Source organism: Equus przewalskii, chromosome 30 (assembly GCF_037783145.1).
Source record: "Equus przewalskii isolate Varuska chromosome 30, EquPr2, whole genome shotgun sequence".
Classification (NCBI taxonomy): domain Eukaryota; kingdom Metazoa; phylum Chordata; class Mammalia; order Perissodactyla; family Equidae; genus Equus; species Equus przewalskii.
The window spans coordinates 16,304,201-16,327,306 of NC_091860.1; the positions used below are offsets into that span (position 1 = coordinate 16,304,201).

A 23,106-nucleotide genomic window follows, 5' to 3' on the forward strand; every position below is an offset into this window, starting at 1 on the left:
CGTTTTATCACAAAGACTAAGATCTGATCACTTACAAAATATAGAGGCAGCACACGTGGCCATGAACACATATACCTATATAGATATATTTACACATATATTCCCAGGAAGATATATTTCACAGACTCACTCATCCCCATTAAGAATCCATTTACTACTAGATAGAAAAGGACGCAGTACAGTCTGAAGAAGGTTTGAGGGGCTTCAGTGACTTCTTATTCCACCTGTACCTGGGGTAGGGGTTTCCTAACCATCCTTGGGAATCAGAGCTCACAGGTTAACAGGCGTCCTTCACTCTACAGTGCACCTCAGCTCTTTTCTCACTATCTTACATCCACTCACTCTTCCTCTGGGAGCAGTCCTCTGATATTCCCCCTGCAAAGACATCATTTTTCTCACTCTTAGTCCATCTGCCTTATGGAGAAGTGACTTTTCTCCCAGCTTGAGAATCAGCACAAGGCTTAGGTCTGGCGCATCAGTGGATCACAGCCGGCCAGCTTGAGTGATCAGTTCACAGCTGTGCAGTGATTCATTTAGACTCAATGAGATGTAATGCAACATGAACTTGGAAGGAGGTAAGCCTAAAGCCACTGGGAACCTTCTTGCCACCACCCAGAGCTGAGAATGAAGCAAACATGGGAGACAGCAGAGGCAAAGAAACCAGGTGTCCAATGACATATGAGCCATTCCAGTGACTGACACCTGAGCCTTACAATGAATTGAGCCCCCAAATTTCCTTTCTGCTTAATCCAGCCTGAGTCACATCTGCAATCTCCTACAACAGAGAATTCTAACTGATGGCCTCTGCTGCTTTTATTTTTTTTTAAGAAGGTCAGCATAGGGAAACTGTTCCATAATTATAAGTAATAAGTAAGGAGACAAACACTGTGATCTGAGAAGTAAAATTTTCTGATAAAAAAGTAATATACTCTACATAGTATGAAGTATCCACTTTATAAAATATAAACATTTGAGCAAAAGCTTAAAATTGATTGAGCAAACTACTCTAAATTAAAGTTAAACTCAATCAGAGGGCTTTATTCGAAGGGCAATATTTTTACCATACCATCATGCTTTCTTTCACTCATTCTCTACATTTTATTTCAAAATGTAAAGAGATCTGGGGATTGGAATCATGGGCAATCTTCATTTTATGAATTATTTTTTACCTGAACATATATTAATTTTATAACCAAAAAAACTATTTTCAAACATAAAACAATGATAACAGCACATATTTTAAGTGGAGTCACCTGATAAACATGTAGCTGTCCTCTTGGACAAAAGAGCTGCTCATTGCAGACAAGATTTTTCTAGCTCTACCAACCCACAGCCATACTCTCTGTGCCTGACCATCTTTCAACTAAACTTATTTTTTTGAATACGTGTCCAATATATCAAACAAGAAGAATCGGTTTCTTTTATTAAATTACCACCAACTTAAAAGTATTATCACTCCTGATTTTCTTTGAAATTCTATGCTATTGCAGCTATTATTGATATAATAAGGTTATTTAGGCTAGTCTGGGTATCTAGACACCATTTATTATATATACTTAAGATGGGGATTAAAAAGAACAAAACAGAAGCAAGTAGTTGTTTTTAAAATTTCTTGGCTGTGAATAGACTGTAGAGAAGAAAGAGGTCTCTGATTAAGCACATTTTATAAGATCTTTGTAGGGCAACATAAGCCCCAACCAAATTAACATCATTGGCCCATGTGAAGGTGCGATGGTTAAAATCATTCACCAGGAGATTCTACTGGGGGAAAATAATACAGTTGCTTTCAAAATGGATTTCTATAGTCCAACTAATTTTCCACTAAATCACCTAGATTAATCTTCCACAGTGACACAGCACCAGAAGAGGACAGCACGTCGGTAAAAAGAACTTGGAGCTTGTGATCAAACGTTTGAGCGAAAGACAGAAAACTGAATGGACAAAATGGATCTTTTAGCTCCTGAGGTCAGAGAATGAAATAAAAAGGCAGTGTCAAGTGACTGATGTATTCTAAATATAGCTTCAGGAAACAACAAAAGGGGTGGGTGGGAAGGACTCAAATCCAGAATAACATATCATCAAGAAATCACCTTTTGCTGAATGAAGGTCCTTTTATGTAAGACATTTTGCTCAAAATCAATTTCTAGGAAAAATATCACAATTATCCGTTGATAAGGATTCCCCTAGTAGCTGGTTTATTCAGCAACAGTGCCTCTCAGCCTGATCACCAGCCTCTTGAGTTTTCTTTTGCAAGAAAACAAACAAATCCAAACAAACAATTAAAAAAAAAAAAACCAGCTACATGGATACGGAATGTCCGCATGATTACTTCTTAGTCGTGGAGGTATCAGAAGTGGTTTCTCCAGAATTTCCACACCAAAGGGATTAGAGGCAACAAACCGCATGGAATAGGGTGTGTATGTGTCTTGGAAGGACTTGTTGACAAGCTTCATTTACTTGGAAAGTCGCAGTTTTCACTCAGGTCTTACATTTGTTTGATATGATACCTGTCTTAAAGTTGCATTCACCTAGCAAATGTTCTGTCTTCCCTTAGATTATAGATGTTTGAGATGAGGGAGATCATGAACAAGTTGAACTACTTCCCCCACCAGCTACCCTGCTGTGCCATTCTGTATTACTATCCTCGCTTTCCAGAGGAGCCCAGGGTTCCTGTAACTTGACCAGGTCACGCAGGTACTGAGCAGTAGAGCCTCAAATAGAATAAATACTATTTTCCACAGTCAACTCAAGCACCTCTGAGATGAGCTGCAGTGCCGAATAGCCCAATGAAAGAGAAAATACTGGGTGTGTCCACCCACCCTTGCACCACCACCCTCTTTGTACCATTGTTCCTTTATCTTAAGAAACTGAGAACTATTCTATTCTAGACAAATTCATGTTTAAGAACAGGAGGTAGAGGGGTGGGGGGGGGGCTTAGCAGGGGTGGGTGGAGGGTTGGCCCCAGGGCTCTAGAGACATTCTAGTTTTATTCTCAATAATTGGGAAGGAAAATGGGAAGGCATTGAGACCTAGAAGTTGCAGAAACCTCAAAGCATTTCCCTGCTCTGCTCTTTTCTTTTCTTCTCTCCTCCACTCTGGAGAAATGTGGGCACCCTCAAAACTTTTGTCCTCTGTGTCACCCTGGACAAGACCTCAGAAGCCAAAAGCATTGGTGCATAAATATCTATCTTGAAAATAATAAAGAGTATCTAATCTCTTAACACATCACCAGGAAGATTTATAAGTTTGGGGATTAAAACAAAGGAACTCCTAAGTATATGTGGTATCAATTAATTCAGATTTGAACTGCCTTGATTTTTAAGATTTGTCACTGCTAATTTATAATAGAAATACTTATGATCTTAATAATAATGTTAGATTACATATATAATCCCTGCAGTCATCCAGGAAAGGAAATGTGCATACATTTTATGCAAATATATGTACAGATATAGTCATATATATTATGGATATAGGATCAATTTATATTTAGAGCCTGCTTTGAAAATTATATAACTTTCTCAATAGACCACTTCTGATCTAAAATCTAAAATAAAACACAACATTTTTGACCCAGAAACTACAACTCTTCGGACCACAGAGATATAAACATCTCTGGTCAATCTAATGTCAGTTTGAAGGGAAATAGAAAGGCAGATGGTGTTTGTTAATAAACGTAGTGTCCTTTAAAATGCTCCACACTAACAGAGAGAGCTATGAACGTCAACCCTTATTTGGTGTTGGTTGAGATGGAGCAGTGTCTTAATAGCTTATTCAGAACCGTTGTACGTGAATAAGGTGTTAGAAAGATGTATAAACATCTCCCCTGGTATAGAAGTGGTCCTAACAAGGAAAGCCAGATGACATCACAGTTGTACTACATAGGGGACACAGGTGCGGTGACATTGTTCTTCCATGTTTCAATTTCAGACACCTATATTTGTTTGGACTCATCTCCCACCCACACAACCACCAGCCACAGAAGATGGAAGGTGCCATTTTCTCTCTCTCTCTTCGTGCCTTGGCACAGGATGAGCTTTCTTGGCCTGGCACATCCCTTCCCAATTTCTTCTAGAATATTTCACCTCATCCATCAATATTCAGCTCAGATACAACCTCTTTGGTAACATTCTCTCCATCTCGCCATGGTAGAATTAACCAGTCCCTTCTCTCTGAACCCACCAGATTTGGCATTCTCCTCTATTACAGAACTCATAACAATGGATTTTAAAAAGCTCTAATACATTTACTACTTTAAGATTTTAATCTAGGAATCTTGTTATTTTTATTGAGATATAATTGACATATAGCATTGTATTAATTTCAGGTGTAAACATAAAGATAAAGATTTGATATATGTAGATACTGTGAAAAGATTACCACAATAACTTTAGTTAACATCCATCAGCATAAATAGTTACCATTTTCTTCCCTTGTGATGAGAACATTTAAGATCTTTTCTCTTAGCAACTTCCAAATACATAATACGGCATTGTTAACTATGGTCACCACATTCTACATTACACCCCCAGGACTTACTTATCTTATAACTCAAAAGAACCTTATTTTATTCTCTATCTGGCCCAGTGCCTGGCAAAGGTACTTCACATGTTAGTGAACAAGTGAGTAAATGAATGGATGAGTGGATGAGTAAATGAGAAACAGTAAAGAGAACTTGGTATAAATAAAGTCTAGCAGAGTCAGAAAGTACATGTACACTTGGCCTGTTTCCAATGTAAGTTTCATACACACACAAACAAATGATCACAGAAATTGTTTCATAATAAAGTATAGACATCTTCAAATCCTGAAGGGAGTTACTTTTCTGCTTTGAATTAAAGACTAAACACTGACGTGTGCTCCTGAAGCATTTGTGTTTGAAAATCAGGTTACATGCAAACTTTTTTTCTAAATCATTAAGATACAATTTGTTGCATTCATGTTATATATCATTCTGTCAGGATGCTGACTCTTCCTGTATTAACAGCAATAGAAACTGTGGAAAACGCTAGTAAAATGGTTTTGACCTTTTTTATAGGAATATTGTAAACACCTCCCAAAAGACCATTAGCATGCAGAGCTGTCTAACAAATAGTAAGCAATTCTTCTTCCAAAAGAGGGTAATTAGAGAGGGTAAAGGACAGTGTCTCTTGGTAACCAAATAACCTAATTTTCTCAAACAACTGCTTTCCCACAAACAAATGGCCTGAGGCAGAGAGAGAATGGCTGATTTTCAACTTATATGACCACTAATGACTACTTCTACTCAAAGAAAGAAGGCTGTTAGTCAGCACCCCTAGTTCAAAGGGGTTTGCACAAATTTGCGGAAAAAGCCACAATAGGATATTAAGATAAGCAGCTGTTGGGGGCTGTAAATCCTCTAACCTCCTTCCACTTTACATCCATGAGGAAAAGCTACTTATACTGTGTTTGTACATAGTTTTATTTTATTTGCTGAAAAAGTCTCAGAATATTTTTTGTCACGCAAAACTCTGTAATAAGGTTGCCAGGAGAAACACCAGCCTCTGCCTCCCAGCTCTGTTCTATAAGGCCCTTTAGCCCTCAAAATGTCCCTGACAAGGCAGGTAGGATGCTATCTAATGAATGTCTGAGAGGGTGAAATTACTTGTTCTCTATGTTCCTTGAGGGGGCAGACATTCACCAAGCACTCCCACTTCTAACTCGGTCCTGGAGTCCTGGGCACAGAGCTTCTCTTCTGCCCTTTGTTTTAAGTAGCATCCTACCCACTTCACCCCACCACTTCCTCCTGTCCCAAACTATTTATTTTGAAATTTTTCAAACCTGTAGAAAAATTTAAAGAATGGTACAATTAATACCCACATAACCTTCATTCAGATTCACTAACTGTGAACATCTCTCTTTCTTCATCTATACTCAATACCAAACTCCTGATTCCTTGACAGTGCTGGAGCCCTGCCTGAGGTCAGCTCAGCTCTTGGGACCCAATACTCTGCCCAGCGCCCTGGCTCAGGTGGCTGGACTCTGTGCCTCGCACCCACAGACATGGTCACTGGCTTTGACCTAATGACCCAGAACCACCATGCCACTTTCTCCCAGATTTTGAGCATCACTGTAGTCTAAAGTCTCTCATTGCCCAACACACACCTAAACATTCCCAAGAGTATACTAATAGGATTTAATAAATACTACGTACTTTCAAGTGTATGAACCTGGGCAAATTAACTAACCTATCTAGCCCTCAATTCATCATCTGTTGAATGGGGATAGACACAGCACTCACCTCAGTGAGTCGTGTTAAGGGTTAAATAAAGTGCTTACCAGAGTGGCTGGCATACCATCAGCATTCAGTAAACATTAGCTATTACTATCATCTTTATTCAAACGTTCTTTGACGATGATGGATTTTCCAATTAGCCGACCCATAGATGCTTTTTTTCAAACCTGCCCTCTCCCCAGGATGCCACATTATAACTCATCATGGCACAGAGGCCCTCTGAGATCTGGTGCCCTCCTACACCTCCAACCTCATCTCCCACCCCTCCCGCCAAACACCCTGATGCACAGGCGGACTTACCCTCCCAGAAACACAACGTGCACTTCCATTTTCAACTGTAAATTACTCTTAATTTAATTTTAAATTGTAATTTAAAATGTTTAATTTAAAAGTACTCTTGGGATAAATGTTCAAATGCTTTCTATCCTTATTAGCAGAATAAAGCATCACTTCCTCAGGGCTGACACAGGACTTTCCTTGGCTCCTCTGCTATAACACACAGTTCCTTCAGGTTCACAAATGGTTGTTCATACATCAATAAGTCATGCCTTGGTTTACTACTTCCCTAGTAACGGCTTCCTACCTAATTTTTTCTTTAGGACCCAGTCTGATCCCTTGATCCCTTCCAGGTAATAGTGCTCAATCATGAGTGAGCATTAGAAGACCTTGGGAATTGTTTCCAAACGCACATGTCCAGCTCTCTGATGCTAAAAAGACACTTGACTGTCAAGTCTTCAATAGAGATTTCTACTGTATTCCTTAAACACCTTCTGTTTAGTAAAGGAACAGTACTTGAAATAAGACCTTGAAAAGAGTAAATAACGTTCTTCTGTACAATCCCCACCTTAGGGAACCAGTAAGCTTCATCACATAAATCAGCAAGAGGTGACAGATGATCTTTGATTTTTTTTTACTAGTAGCTAATACACAGCAGGGTATTCTGACCCACCATATGGTTTTTCTCCTTGCTACAGCTCTCCTTATAATTGTCAGAGAGAAAGACTAAGTGAGGATCTTAATTTCTCATTCTTCTTGGTAGTAAATGTCTATATGCTTGAAGTAACAACTGTAAGAACTCAACAGACTCAATAATGCGCTGTAAGAAATGCAAGTATAAAAATTATTTTTAAATAGAAGCTCAAATCTTGGTACATACGAAGGCCAATGAATTATCCATATAATTACATTTTAAAATATAGTTCTGTTTTTAAACATGAGAGGGAAAAGGGCCAAAGGAAAACCTAAAAGTCATGAATACATTCTCACACACATACACACACGCATAAATGTTTGTGTGTGTGCATTCATAGCTGTCATGAAGCTAAGCGCAAAAAATCCGTCTATTGTAGACACAAAATAGTTCATACATATTTTAGCCACCAGACAAACTGTGCTAAAGAGTGAACCAGATTCTGGGTCCTACTGATGAATTTAATCTCTAAAAGCCCCAAGGCTTTTAAACATTTCATAAATCTCTGACATGTCCTTAGATACAAGTTATAAAGGTCTTAGGAAGAAATTTTATACTTTGAAGATACTGAATAATCTAAATAAAAGTTCGTAGGGTAAAGAAAATTAAAGTGGGTTCATAATTAAGATATTAGTTGAATTTGTTAGGTTGATTAAAAGAAATACAAGAAGTTATTCCTTTTCTATATGAATCATATTGACACAGTTGAAGGAAGTGCACTTTTTTACTCCTTTAATATTCTAGCAAAAGACGTTTTTCCGTCTTTCTGATATATACTGGCTTTTTGATTCAAAGCTTCTTAGTCTATCTTCATGTTAAGTCTATCTTCATGTGAAACGCTTAAGGAATAAGAAAGCAAAAAATTATTTATGAAGCTAGTTATAACAGAGTCACCATCTGTTATAGATTGAACTGCGTCTCTCCAAAATTCATAAGCTGAAGTCTTAACCCTCAGTACCTTAGAATGTGACTTTATTTGGTGATAGGGTCTTTATAGAGGTAGCTAAATTAAAATGAGATTCGGATGGGACCTAATCCAATGTGACTGATGTCCTTATAAAAAGGAGAACATTGTAGACAGACGCGCGACAGAGACAATACCATGTGAACATGAAGATAGCCACCTACAAGCCAAGGAGAGAGGCCTGGGGCAATCCTTCCTTCAGTGCCAATACCTTGATCTCAGACTTGAACCTCCAGAACTGTGAGACAACAAATTTCTGTTGTTTAAACCCCCCAGTTTGTGGTACCTCACTACTACAGATCCAGCAAACGAATACATCATCCACGCTATTCTTCTTTCAAACGAAAAGCTTGCTTGTTTGTTTTGGTTGCGGGCATGGTTTAAAAAAAGAAAAAAGAGGTTGGCCATTTTCCAATATTCAGATGCAGCATGCAGACCAAAGGGAAATCAAGAAATCTTTCCATGGGAGTGAGACAGGAAGAGGAGTAAACGTCAAGGTTACACCGACATGAAAAAGAAGACCCCTGGCTCAGAGAAAATATTATTTTACAAGAGAGAAAAATTGGTGAGGTCACAATGCCCAGACTCTCAGAGAGGATGAAGAGGAGAAAGCTGAGTCAAAGCAAAGTGCCCCTGTCAGAAGTCCAAACAACCAGGCTGTCCCCTGGGCTCTCCTGTCACCCGGTGTAAAGAAAGAACGGAAGCTGGAACTTTCTACATATACCGGGGACATAAGGAAATATGAAGGAATGTAAAGCCCTAAGCCAAGATGATTCTCTAAAACCTGATGATGGTTTTGGTGGGAGGATACAGATGGTGAGAGGGTGACAAGGACAGAGACTTCCTGAAGAGTTTGACTACATTTTCCCAATTATGAGTCACTGGAAGATTCTACAAAGGTTCTCCCCTCCTCCTGTGATCATCTTCCTGTTTTTTTCTCTCCTTTATCCTCAAACTCCAAAATAAGCATATGGTGAAAGGAAGCATGGTAGGATCCGGGGCGGGGATGTGGGGGTTCAGCTTCTTTTCTCCACCTCAGGTCTTTGTAATAAACACACATGCTTGGTCATGAATGTAGAATAAAGATGAGATAAAACTGGAATACTTACTTATTGAACTGAACCACAGCAAATATTTTTGAGGCATAAGCCAAGATCTCAAAAAGGACGACTTCAGCATCTGATAAACATCAGACATAAGACTTCCAGAAACTAATCAAGAGGGAAAGAAGCTGACAATATTTGCATCTATAAAAGACAGAAAAGGGAAGAGAGAACTATTCCATGGTCGGACCAGACTACTATCTTGGGTAGGTTGCCTGAGAAGACCTGAGGTGCATGAATAATTAACTTTAAGCTAAGTAACTGATCTTCAGCGGTACTCCTAAAAGTTTAGGGTTCAACTGAAACATACACTTTTTGTAAATTCAGTGTTTGATGAAACTCCATTTTCTTAGCCATAGTAGTTACTCCATATTAGATCACCTGTAAATTTTCAATTAATCTAGTGGGGCTAATTCAGTCTAAGACTTTGAATGGATCGGCCAAGCAGGAGGTGAAGAATAATGAAAGAAAAGAGAGCATGAGTGGAAAACACATCATAATTTGAAACATATCTGAGAGTCGAAGAAACTAAAAATACCTGCAGAAATAATTCTGGGTTTTAAAATGATATATTTATCTCAGTGGAAAAAAGATATGCAAAGATAAAAAATGCCTCAATCCACAAAATTATTTTAATAATTGAACCTACTTTATAGGGTTTGTTGTTAGTGCTACTGAGTCAATTCTGACTCCTTATGACTCTGTGTCCTTCTGGTGCTCTGTCAGACAATGCTCTGTTGCTATTCACAGGGTTTTTATGGCCAGTCTTTTTGGAAGTGGGTGGCCAGGTCCTTCTTCCCAGGAAGTCTCCTCTGGAAGCTCCACTGAAACCTGTCCACCATGGGTGACCCTGCTGGTACTTGAAATACTGGTGGCAGAGCTTTCAGCATCATGGTAACGCACAGCCACCACAGCAGGACAACCAACAGATGGGTGGTATGGCTCCCAGGGCTCGGAGGTGAGGGCACCAAATTTTAACCACTAGACCAGCAGGGCTGGCAGTTCATAAGGGAGGAGTTCCAAACACATAACAACAATCTGAGAACGAGGAAGATTTCATATATAATCATGCCCTTGTTCTCCCAGAAAAAAATGTGTTAAAAAAAGACTTTTAAAGCTAATTATAAGTTGAAGTCCAAAATCTAAATTTTGTTTTAATACTTTCTAAAGTACGTACGTCTCCTAAAAGAAAAAAGTAAGACATTCCTAGTAGTATGTAGGCAAGAGAAAGAACAAGGGACTTCTTGACTGAAAAGCTCAACATTTTTATACTGATATATTTAAGAAGAGTTCTTAAGAGGTCTCAGAAGAGATTCTGCCATTCACAAAATCTAAGAGAATGCCTAATATGATAGAGAGACATTTACAGGAAATCACAGAGGCAATAAATCTACTGCATTATTATTTATAGTTGTGTTTGTGACGAAGACAGCGTAACAAGGCAACAAGCCAGTATTTAAGGGCTGAAAGATTTATCCAACCTTAAACATATCAGTCTACGCAGGCCTGGAGTCTGTAATCATTATCGCAGTTTAATCTGTCTTTGCAAAACAAAACTAAAAAATAGACTGTGTGTCTCTGTGATTAATCATTCATATTTAAAGCCAATCTGAACTAATAAAAGGTCCAAAAAAGCAGCACCAAGAACATGGTACTGGAAGATGATGGAATTTGTTTAGAATACCATGTTCTGAAAGTGTCATGCAACCTTCTGTTAAATATTTGGTTCGTTCCATTTTGTCATCCTGATTTGTATTCTGGAAGGCCTTGGAAGCTACAGGATTATTTCGTTGCAACCACAACATATGTTGGTGAGCAAAATCGCAGAGCAATTGCAGAGTTCTTCCCCATGAATCCCAAAGAATAGTGGCACTTGAAAATTCCAAAAAGAGTTGTTGATTCCTAAGGCTCAACATCCTACATAAAGGACACCAGTTGGTACAACAGGGTGACCTAGAAAAATGATCAGTGGAAACAGTGTGTGAGTCCTGGCCATTCCAGCAGAGCATATAGTAGAGCTCAGATGCAGTGGACTCTGAATGAATGTTGCCATGCCGTGGAATTATCAAAATAAAGCAAACTGGCAGTCACCCTCTTAGCATTTGCTGTTCATCTTAGGAATACTGCCAGGTACAAAAATGCAGCCAGGAAGAACACATGTCTTTAAGAGAATGAAGAAATAAAAAAAAAGAAAAACAAAAATCAGTGAGAGAGAGAGGGAGAGAGAAAGAAGAGAAGAGCAGAGAAGGGCAAAGAAATGAAGAGAAGAGAACCAACTTCAGGCTGAATAAGCAGTTACTAACACTGCCCTCTCCACCCCCCACAAGCTGCTTTAACTTTGATGACCAAGTACTTATTTGCAGACGTACATAGTTTTCCCTGACCTTGGCAGTATCAAAGAATTTATACAGTTAGCAGTTCTTGCGCAATCTCTTGAAAAGAACAGCACAAATGTTCTATCCTTCAATGCCAGGCAGCCCGGTTACTCCTATCTGCCTATTTTTCTTCCAGTAAATTAATTTACTAGCCTAGGTTCTGGTGCTAAAATAAACTACTCGTTCTTCTCCTTCGCTCCTTCTCTTTCTTCTCTCCTCTTTTTTGACAGCAAACCTGATGGATTCTTTTTTTCTTGTTTTGCTAAATTTGGGAAGAAAGAGCTAAATTATATGAAAACTTAATTATCTTAATAGACTATAAATTAATGCAAGGAACTAAATGCAGCAGATTTAAAGAATGGTAGCTTTTCCAGGTTTATTATTACGATAAATGAAGTTCTCTTATTGATGCATCTGTTCACAACACAGAGCTGAAAAGTACAAAGAGTTTATACTACAATCGAAGACAGCCTGGATATCTTAATTATCTTAATAATAAATCCAACATAACCACAGCTTTATGTATTAAACACCTTTTAGTATATAAACTATGTGAACAATAATCTTCATTAATTCTAATTACAGGGCCTAGAAGTCATGTTTAACACTGTCTGCATCTTAATAAATTAAAGTTAAAATGCCTATTTACCAAGCAAAGGCCCTAATGAACTGGAAAACCACTTCTAAAGAGGCCTAATGTAAAGCCAGGTGCCATCTACGCAGCTAACTTTACCCAGATTCACAATTAGAATGACTCAGTGGCCTACATCAGCCTCAACCAGACCTCAAAACTGACCAGCATGATGCTGTAGGTGATTCAGACTTGAGTTCACTTCCAAGTTTATTTTAAAAAAAAGAAAAGAAAGAAAGAAAAAAAGGACTTTCAGCATTCAAAAAAGTACGTGTTTCTTTGACTTTTGCAGGAAGAAGGAAGAAATAGGAAGGAAAAATAGAAGGAAAAGAAATCTTTGGATTCTAAGTCTTTACTTCTCATTGCCGACAAAAGTAGCAAAGTATGCTGAAATGGTGATACAAAGTGGGAATCTGGATAACTTTAGATGAAAGAAGTAAGGGAATGATGCTTTTTTTTTTCTTTTATAATCATGATGCTAGGGAAAATTTACAATGCTGAAGATATCCACATCTTCCCATAAGAAAGTTAAAAGACAACTGACTTTGTATGCGTTCACCCTAAAAAGGCCTGTAGGAATCTTTCCCCAAGTCATCCTCAGTGGAAAGACTTAAACACTTGTAACTGATTTCCCTTTATTCTCGGCCTTCGTTACAAGGGAGTGCAGCATAACCAATGAAAGCAGGAATCTGGAGTCAGCCTCCTAGATTCAAATTCTGACTCCAACCTCGTAAAGTGACTGTGGACAAGCTACTTCACCTCTCTGTTCCTCAATTTTCTCACCTGTAAAATGGGGCTACAGATAGAATATGCAGTATCTACTCAATAAACATTAACTATTATTATTTCCTCTGCCATGGTCTTTTTCTTATTTAGATTTTAACTAATGTTCTAAATAGGCAATAATATTTATAAGGACTAATGATAAACTCTTAAATTGTACTTCCTAGAAACCAGGCACAGTTCAAGCAATTTATAAGTTTTAACTCATGTAATCCTTACAACTAACATTCAAGGTTGTGACTATTTCCCAGATGAAAGTGCTGGAGCGCACAAAGATTAAGCCACTTGTCCAAAGGCCAACCAATAAATGGCAGAGGCAGAATTCAGACTCAGGGAGCCTGGCCTCAGAGTCCCAATACTTAACCACCACCCTGCTTCTTGAGGAAAACGATTTTAAATAAATCTCCTAACATCACAATTTACGTAAAAGCCAACTATGGAAATAATAAGTTCAGTATAGAGTGAACATATTTTGCATTCCAGTAACATTTTAACTGCAACGTATGGGAATGAGACTTAAAAAACAAACAGATAAACCACAATTAACTTTCCTTCCGATTATTGTGTTAGGAAATTTCAAGAAGGAATGAGTTCTGAGTGTGAAATGTTTGATATACAAGCTGAGCTAGGCCACCACTTACAACAAGCTTATATAGAGCAGAACCAACAGCAACCTCGTTTCCCACAGCCCATGGGAAGCCCCACTAATATCTGCCACACGCAACCGATAACCCCTGTGGAAGTGGCCACATTGCAACACTGAGCAGGACTCAGCCACTCCCCCGACTCCAGCATCATGCTAACTAAGCTCATGAGGGAAGTCATCCTCCAACCCCCATCTCTGAAATATCACTGACTTTAGATTGACGATGTGAAGGACCAGAAGACTGGTTAATTAACTCATGGTGAACTAGTTAACAAAATGGAAGCTTCATCTAGCAATGCAAAAATTTCTTCATGGGAGCTGTTATTCTGCTTCAGGGCCTAAAGCAGAAATAATTAGCAGCAATTTTTCCTTAAGACTAATAATTTTTATTAAAAAATAAGTTTAGTTGGAGCATCACAAACAAATGATGGCTAAAAATATACAACTAAAAGCTTGGAAAAAATTAAACCATGGGTAAATGCCGTCTACCCTTTGACTTTGTAGCTTCTCTTCATGCTCATGTGCTAAGGTATTCCAACATGTTTCAACATATTCCAGCAAATAGCTACGATATGATTTTCATCAAATTGTCACAGACCTAATTACCAGTGTTAATGGGATGTTTACCACAAACAACGATAAAATAATATAACCTCTTTCATAACATAATCTCTTTCAGATTCTAAATATATATATATATATATATACACACATATATACCTCACGATACTCCCTAGTTCCATCCACAGGTATCAGGGAATGGAAATTAATACCACAATGAGCTACCACTACACTGTCATAAGAATGACTAAAACAGGAACTGACCCCGTGGCCGAGTGGTTAAGTTCACGTGCTCCACTTTGGTGGCCCAGGGTTTCGCAGGTTCGGATCTTGGGCGTGGACATGGCACCGCTCATCAAGCCATGCTGAGGCAGCGTCCCACATGCTACAACCAGAAGGATCCACAACTAAAAATACGCAACTATGTACTGGGGGCTTTGGGGAGAAAAAGGAAAAAAACAAAATCTTTAAAAAAAAAAAAAGAATGACTAAAACAAAAAACATTGACAATGCCAAGTGTTGGCAAGCATATGACGCAAAAGAAACTGTTATCCACTGCTTATGGGAGTGCAAACTGACTCAACCACTTTGGAAAACTGTTTTGCAGTGTTTACTTAAGTTGAACATATGCAACCAGCTGACCCGGCATTCCACTCGACTCATTGAACAAAAATGCATACATACAGGGCTAGCCCCAGTGGCCTAGTTGTTAAGTTCAGCACACTCCGCTTCCACAGCCCACGTTCAGTTTCCAGGCAGGGATCTACACTGTTCTGTCACTGGCCATATTGTGCTGGCAGCCCACATAGTAAAATATAGAGGAAGATTGGCACAGATGTTAGCTCAGGGTGAATCTTCCTCAGGGGGAAAAAAAAAACCCAGTGCATACCTAAGTATACCAAAGGTACAAAGAGGAATGTGTATCTTAGCATTACTCTCAATAACCCTGACTGAAAACAACCCAACGTCTTGCAACAGTCAAGCGGATAAATTGATTCTGGTATATTTGTACAATGGAAGGCTGTACAGTAAAGAAAATTAACCAGTTACTGAAACATACTACACGGATAAATATAAGAATCATAAGGTCGAGTGAAAGAATTCAGACACAAAATGATTCCATTTCTATAAAACTCCAAAAACAGACGGAATGAATCTATGGTATCAGAAGAAAGGATAGTGGTTACTTTTAGCAAGAAAAGAGGAAATAATGACTGAGAAGGGGCAAAAGGAGGCATCTAAGTTGCTGGTAATGCCCATTTCTTGCCCTGGGTGGTCGTTACATAGGTGTGTTTCCCTTGTGAAATCTTATCAGACTGAACACTTAAGATTTGTGCCTTTTTCAGCATATATGCTACACGCCAATATATTTATTTTTAAAGCGAAAAAAAACAGGCCTACTTCCAAGCCCAATTGTATATATTTCTGTATTAGTCGGCTAGAGCTGTCATAACAGAAGACTACAGATCAGGGGCTTAAACAACAGAAACTTATTTTCTCACAGTTCTGGAGGCTGGCAGCGACGGTTTCTGGTGAGGTCTCTCTCCTCGGCTTGTAGATAGCCGTCTTCTCACTATGTCCTCACACGGCCGTTTCTCTGTGCGTGCACATTCTTGGTGTCTCTTCCTCATAAGAACACCAAGTCCCACGGGACTAGGACCCCACTCTTAGGGCCTCATTGAACCTTAATTGTCTCTGTAAAGACCCACCTCCATTGTGGGTTAAGGCTTCAACATATGAATTTTCAGGAGACACAATTCAGTCCATATCAAACTCTATGACGTTCTCTCATTTACTAAAAAAAAAAGCTTTTAATTCTTTTTCTTTATGTAAAATTTTCACATTTTCAATCTCTAAAACTTTTAAATCTCATTATTATGAAGACTACCTAAACGTATGTAGTGTTTCCCAAATAGTTTTGACAGTCTTTATAAGTAACAGATTATTTGTAAAAATGTAATTCTAAGGTTTTCACAATTGTATGGAAATTATTTTTAATTCAAGGGCAGGAATAGAATCTGATTGTAAGATATTTTTACATAGAGCCTAGTTATGTTGAACGAACACCTTTCTGATACCAATTATCCATGTGCCCTAGCCACAGACAAGTAATGTATACCGATGCAAGTCACTTGCTTAAGAAAACATCGATTTATGATAAAAAGAAAACATTTAAAAGAGATTGCTTCAAATCATCTAATTTAACGTATTCTTATTGTTACTATCTACCATGCGTTTCTGCAAATACTCGACGAAACCATTTCTATTAAATATTTAGCTACATCATGGTGGCTTTTGCTTATTCTCAAATGGTAGCAAAATATGAACGCAGTTTTAACAGAATAGAGATTAAATTACCAAAGGAAAAATGCAGTTTTTAACTCAGCATTCTTGCCAAAGACACAGGTTTTCCTTCTCTGACAGAAACAAGCGGGCCCCTCAGGTTCTGATGTCTGTGTAATTATTGACCCCAATCCAAGCCACAGCAAGCACCTCATTCTACTGCAATTCAAGGAGATGGGCCTTTATTTCAAGATGGGCCTTTAGGATAGATTTTTTTCGACTTCTTACATGTTCACATCTGTTTTGGCAATATATATCTAAATTTGCATTAAGTAGTTTACCAGCTCTCTTTATCCATTTATAACTGTGTTTCAAGCATAGAATTTCACATACATCACCAAGAACACAAAGTCAAAAGAAAGTTATCAGGAAAAAAAAACAAACTCCAGTTAATTACACCACGGTGTGGGAATCTCTCCCAGTCTGATGAATTAAGTTCTCAAAACTCCATGAAAGGAGAGAATTCACAGCCAAAGAGACAACTGGAAAATAGGGTCCAGCGACTGCCTTTAAATGACATTTTTACAGAACTAAAATGAACAGAATGGGCTCTATCCTATTTATTTCTATTCACAATATCTTGCTCACTTGAAACATGTCAGTTTTTCTTTCCGTGCAATTTCGACAAGCTGCTTGTCATTTTGCATGGCTTTGCTGCAGCTATTATGAGTTCTAAGAACCTGTTTTGTTTCTGCTTCAGGTGCTCCAATGTTCAGCCCCGAGATGATGACTCAGAGTTGGGGAGCCCTAGCTCCCCAGGTTCGATCTCCTTGTCCCACAGGCAGAATAAATATGGATGCTTGAAATGGAAAAGGCCTTGGGTAACTTTCCTTTAACTGACGCACCCAAGCCAAGTTACCATTTCTCAGGGCCCTTCACTCATACTCTGGACCTGAATTCTGCCCACACCAGCATCAGGCCAAACGCACACCTTCAGCACCTCTGACACCATTAGAACATTGCTCCAGTGCTGGGCCTCACTTGGCTTCATCTTTCTTTTTCTTTCCAAATATTTTTTAGCAAAAAAGCTCCACTCCTCCTTAACCAGTTCTCTTTTTCTAACTTCCTGCAACCAAAACAATTCCCAATTGGCATCGACCAGAACCAAAATGTTTCCAGTTGTCACAAGTTACTCAGAGCGCTTGATGTTGTAAGGAGGGAACTGATGGCTGGAGAAGGATCATCCTTTCTATCAGGAAAGTGTGAGGAGGCACCAACCAGCCAAGAACAAAAACCCCACTGATGCAACAGGTGAATAAGTTTAAGCTCAACTGGTTGCTAACTAACTGTAGGAGAGTGACTCGGGAGAAGGGATACAAGAAGGAGTGGGGAAAAATGGCTTTCCTTCCAAAAGAAATGGAGCAGCTTTTCCAGTGGACAACCAATGTTTTGAAGAGCGAGCTGTCACTGACAAGATTATTTACAAGCGCACCGAGCAGAAAGCGGGAGCCCTTCAGCCAGGAAAGCAGGTTTTTTCTATCTAGCACTTTCCTCCCAAATTTCCTCTCCACTGAGAAGTGTCAGGTGAAGATACACACCCACCGACCTCTGATGAGACTTTAGTCTCTACACGGAACCTACCATCCTCAGAGGTGGCTGCCTCTCTGCTTCCTCTGCTAATTGACAGTCCTTTCTGTTACCATATACAAGAGTGCGTACACGTTAGGGACCCTGATGGTGCCTGTTTAGAGGACAGTTCCAAACTGCTGGGCAGGAATACACCACACGTTAACTGAAAAGACGGCTATGTCTCCAAAGGCAGTTTAAATTATATCCCAAAGACATCACATGCCCTATGTAACCTTAGCAGCCTCATCCATTCCAAGACCAAGGACAATTTTCTCTTTTACAATCCAAGCCCAAAGCAAGAAGACGAAAACTCAAGCTAGAGGAACGCCAGTATCACAACTTCATAGCTGGCGCCATGGATGCCCGCTACCTGTCCCCTCCCCCGAAAAGACCCCCAAACCTGTAATCATTTCTGCTGGACTTCACTCATTCTGCTATGAAGAAATCCTTTATAATGAATTTTACACTTGTTTTTCCTAACTTGCCAGGGAAGAGTGTAAATATTACACACAGTCTCACTTAAAATTTAAATATATTAATTATGACACTAAACAGCACAATTTTCACTTCAACTAAAAGTTTAAGTACAATAAAACCATATAAATCTTAAGGATGATGGTGTAAAACCACCTTTTTTTAAAAAAAAACTAAACTCACTTTAATATACTTCTCCAAATCGTGAATTTAAGAACTCTCTTACCTGACGAACGAAACTATTTGAGGTAGTGTCAGAAGAAGTGCTCCCATCCGATCCTTTAAATCTGTTTTTCCTTCTAGCTCCTTTTCCATATGACTACAAACGAGAAAAAAAAAAAGGACAAACGAGATTGTTATTAGACCCTCTCACAGGAATCTAGGCCTAATTCTAGAAAATGTCAAAGACCAAAACAAGGAACGAATTCTCATCATATGAGCATTATTAACAAGTTATTCTTGGTGGAATCACAAATATTTATTTCAAATCAGTGAGTTTATAGGGAGAAGAGGTTTCCAGGCAAAGTATTTAGTAACTGGTGAATTAAAACAAGTTCTGCTATCTGTTAGCATATCTATTGTCAAGAGGCAAAAGCAATTAAAGATAAAGCATTTAAAAATAAGCACTTAGGTGCAGGAAGGTCTGAGGCGATAGCAAGAGGGTGAGAGACAGGTAACTTGTCAAAACCTCTCAGCATGAATGCAATAGATTCAGGCATAATGAAATATTGTTTTCCAGTGGTACCGAGCATTCATCTTTTGCGTCTTGTCATGTTTTCATTTGTAATGCCACAGGTACTCATATATTGGAGTGGTACTTGCAAGAACCACATACGGTGGCTGAAGTACATTCTGGAATAGGAATTCCGATTCCCTTTGAATTTATATATACGTAGGTCTAGACGGAACATGAATGAAGCGTGGTGCCCATCCTTCCTATTACTGGATGCATCTGGAGATTGCTTTGAGGGATGGTGATATAGCTACATAAGTGGGAGGGAATTATACGAAATTAAAATACTTTGTAAAATGTCCTGGCCCATTGTTGTAATGTATGAAAATCTTGCTCTTTAACAACTTAGTGATTTTGCTGAGAAGGCAAGAAAAATAAATTTTATGGAATAATAATAATAATAAAATAAGCATTTCAGAACAAGACGTTAAAGGCAAGAATTTGTTTCAATAATAAGATTGGGCCAAGCACAAACATCTACAAATAAACTTGATTTTTCTACTGCATCTACAGCTTATATTCAGAGCACTAAGAATAAATTCTGCATCCATCTATGTTTAACTCTACGCACAAAGTTATTGCAAATAATGAATATTAAAATATAAGTGAAAACACTGTACTCTACAGTTACATATACATAGGTTGGAATCCTGCTACAGCAGAACTGGAGCAAATTTCTTCACTTCTCCAAACATCAGTCTTTTCCTTCTTAAAATGGGATATTAACACTTACCTCACAGGGTTGTATTAAGTATTAAATGCAATAATATATTTATAGCTTTTAGTATAAGACCTAGCACGTGGTAAAGGCTCAAAATAATATTTTAAAAACTGATACCCACATTAGGCTGAGAAGAGTGGAAACAAACCAGGCTACAGCGCATAAAGTGTTTAGAGTGATTACTCTCCAAGAGACTTCATTCGATTATCAGAATTCACAAAACTTACTTTTTCAAAATCACCATGTTTGGGTTTTGAAAATGCTACTTTGTTGCATTTTACATATTCACATGGTTTCCATTAAAATGGAACTATCTTATAAACCATAATATACGTAGCACTTAGGCAAGCTGAAATCCATTACAAACATTTGTGTTATGAGTAATTTAGATGAATTTGCAATCAGTGCGAGAGCCGTACAATCTTAAAGCAAAAATTTTTCTTAAATATGTTTGTCCTCTTCCAAGTATCTAAGGGATTTATATAATACAAATGTGTTTCCATGGCATTTAATTAACTCTCAACTTCATAAAAGGCAAGACAATCTAGGCTGGGCTTTCATAATGTATGATCCAAGGTTCTCCTCAGTTAACAGCTTATTCTTCTTACTTATGTAAACATTATTCAGTAAACTGTTGAAAAATAACATTCTTTCAACAATGATCTTCCTTTTCCAATTATTATGCAAAGGTTTGGACAGAAGTATCTTCCAAGGCCTATGAACGCTAAAATAAAGTATGAAAATTTCCATAAAATTAAAAAAAAAGATTACATTATTCCATATGGAAAAATACTTATTGCCTCAAAAGCATTTTTAAGGCCTAACAGGTTTCTTTAGGGGGGGATTGGGGCAAATCTATGTCAAATACACTATGTATCTTCACGAGGAGCATAAATTATCTCTGAGAACAAAGAAAATAGAACCTCATCTCATTATCACATATCCTTCCAGTATCATTTTGAAACGGGTAAAGCTTCTCTGAAATTCGATTACTGTCATTGGTTTCCGATTTTTAATGATAAGTATGTTTCACTATTCAGCTGCTTTGGTGTGTATGCTTTTTCACGGCTGCTCTCAATTGCACCATAGGCACTGTGAGAACCACACAATATTTAAGAGACTCAGTCCCAGGGGAAGCTCAGTTCTCTGCAAGAAATTAGACACATTTAAAAATGACATTGATTTTTCCAGGCCCCTGGGAATACGTTCATAAACATTATTTCAGGTGTACTTAGCTACCAATGCAATATATATATAGTGCATTACTACAATTTTCAACTGTACTGAGACACAATTTGCACCCTAAAAAGCTAGGGAACACTGAATCACATGCAAACTGGTGATAGTTTTGAGAAAAATATATTGTCTTTCAGTCACTTAAATTTATGAGGGATGATTTATTCAAAGCATTAACTTGTTTATGTCTTAATAATGTTATAGCAAATCCCTATTCATTCTACATCATATTTATTAAAAGCCAAAATAAATAGATATGCTTAATTACACCTCTATTCTGCTATTTTACTAATTTCAGCGGTCATTTCTCTCCTATCGTCTTCTTTTTAAATTTCTAAGTGTAAAGTGACTACTCAATGACTAGCTGTTTTTTTATAACAATATCCAGGATCAAGAAAAAAATTCAAGCATCTTTTGGAAAGCTAATAGTCCATTTTCATGGACTTTGAAAAATGTTTGTGAAAATTTATACCACCATTACAAAATGAAGTTTCCTTTTATCCAATGCATATTTAAAATTAAGTCCATCTTGCTAGGATTACTTGTTTATTAGTTACTCTAAATCCTTGAAAATAAATGCTAGAGTGTTTCATATGAAGGAATTAAAAAAAAAAAGTTAAGGCCAAACTTCCTCCAAATGGAAAAAGACAGAAAAGATTAAGTATTCAAATATTTAGTTGACTAAATTTGGAAAAGAAGTATAGTTTTCTTACTTAATTTGCTACTTCAAATGCAGCTACTTTTACAACCAATGGTTTTTCTAAATATTTTTTAGCAACGCTAAACATATGAATACCTGATATAGGAGGCAGTTAACAATCAAAACCACCCAGGTTTGGCCAGAGTGCAAAGTGTAAACCATAATACTCTCCATGACATGTGAAGACCCCTAAGTTCTTCTTGGAACACAGTCCCGAAAAGTCACTAATTTCCACTCATTGCCTATTAGTTACATGCAGCTTAACAAAAACAAATTATGTCACCATAGCAAAAAGGACAAAAGAAAACCATATATTTAAATTCTTTTCCTTCTCCTAAAACATCAACTAAGCTAAGATTTCAGAGACTAGAAAAAAAAAAGATTTAAGCAATTGCCACAAATATATAAACGACTCGCTAAAAAGATAGCCCACATTCATCATGATGTTAATACCAGCTTGACGTGAATGAATGTCTTCTTTGAGAACTAAGTTTCAAAATTGGTCTGTGGTCTTAAAATCAGCAAATAAATGTTCCCATTTCCACAGGTAGTTAAAATCTAATTTCTGTATGATTGAAGTAGACAGTAGGGGTTAATTAAAGAAGCTGTCAGATAACTGGGGATGTCAGCCCAGCCATGCACACGGAGTTGGCTCAGCAGGCCCCGGCGACAGCATTAAGAATGATGTTGCTTCTGTGCTTGATGGATATGGTGACGGTTGTAACTACAAATTGCTCCCCATGAGTGTAATGCGGATGCCTGAAATGAGTTTCATCCCTCTCAATTAGCATTCACTGATATTTATCCCTCTGAACTGGATGCTTTCCTCATCTTATGGTCCAAAGCAAAGAAAGCCAAAACTATCCAGAGAGGAATCAGACAGGAAACCTCATTTACCAATAGCTTAGTGTGAACGGGGTTGTCGGATCCTTCACTTCAGAAGAGTAACTGGGATTACCTCCCTACAAAAAGGGAAACATGAGCTGTTTTCCATAATGGATCAGTTTACACAAAAAGGGAATCAAGAGGCAGCGTACATAG

At 38.0% G+C, this 23,106-nt stretch overlaps 1 protein-coding gene across 4 annotated transcripts in view; it reads right to left on the bottom strand.

Moving 5' to 3' along the window:
• Positions 1–23,106, bottom strand: part of CACNB2 (calcium voltage-gated channel auxiliary subunit beta 2) — a 353,051-nt gene that overhangs the window by 324,874 nt on the left and 5,071 nt on the right. For all 4 annotated transcript variants that reach the window (XM_070601312.1, XM_070601310.1, XM_070601313.1 and 1 more), the window contains exon 2: positions 18,902–18,994. In XM_070601312.1, the coding sequence (XP_070457413.1) occupies positions 18,902–18,994 (93 nt within the window). The remainder of the gene's footprint in view (positions 1–18,901; positions 18,995–23,106) is intronic.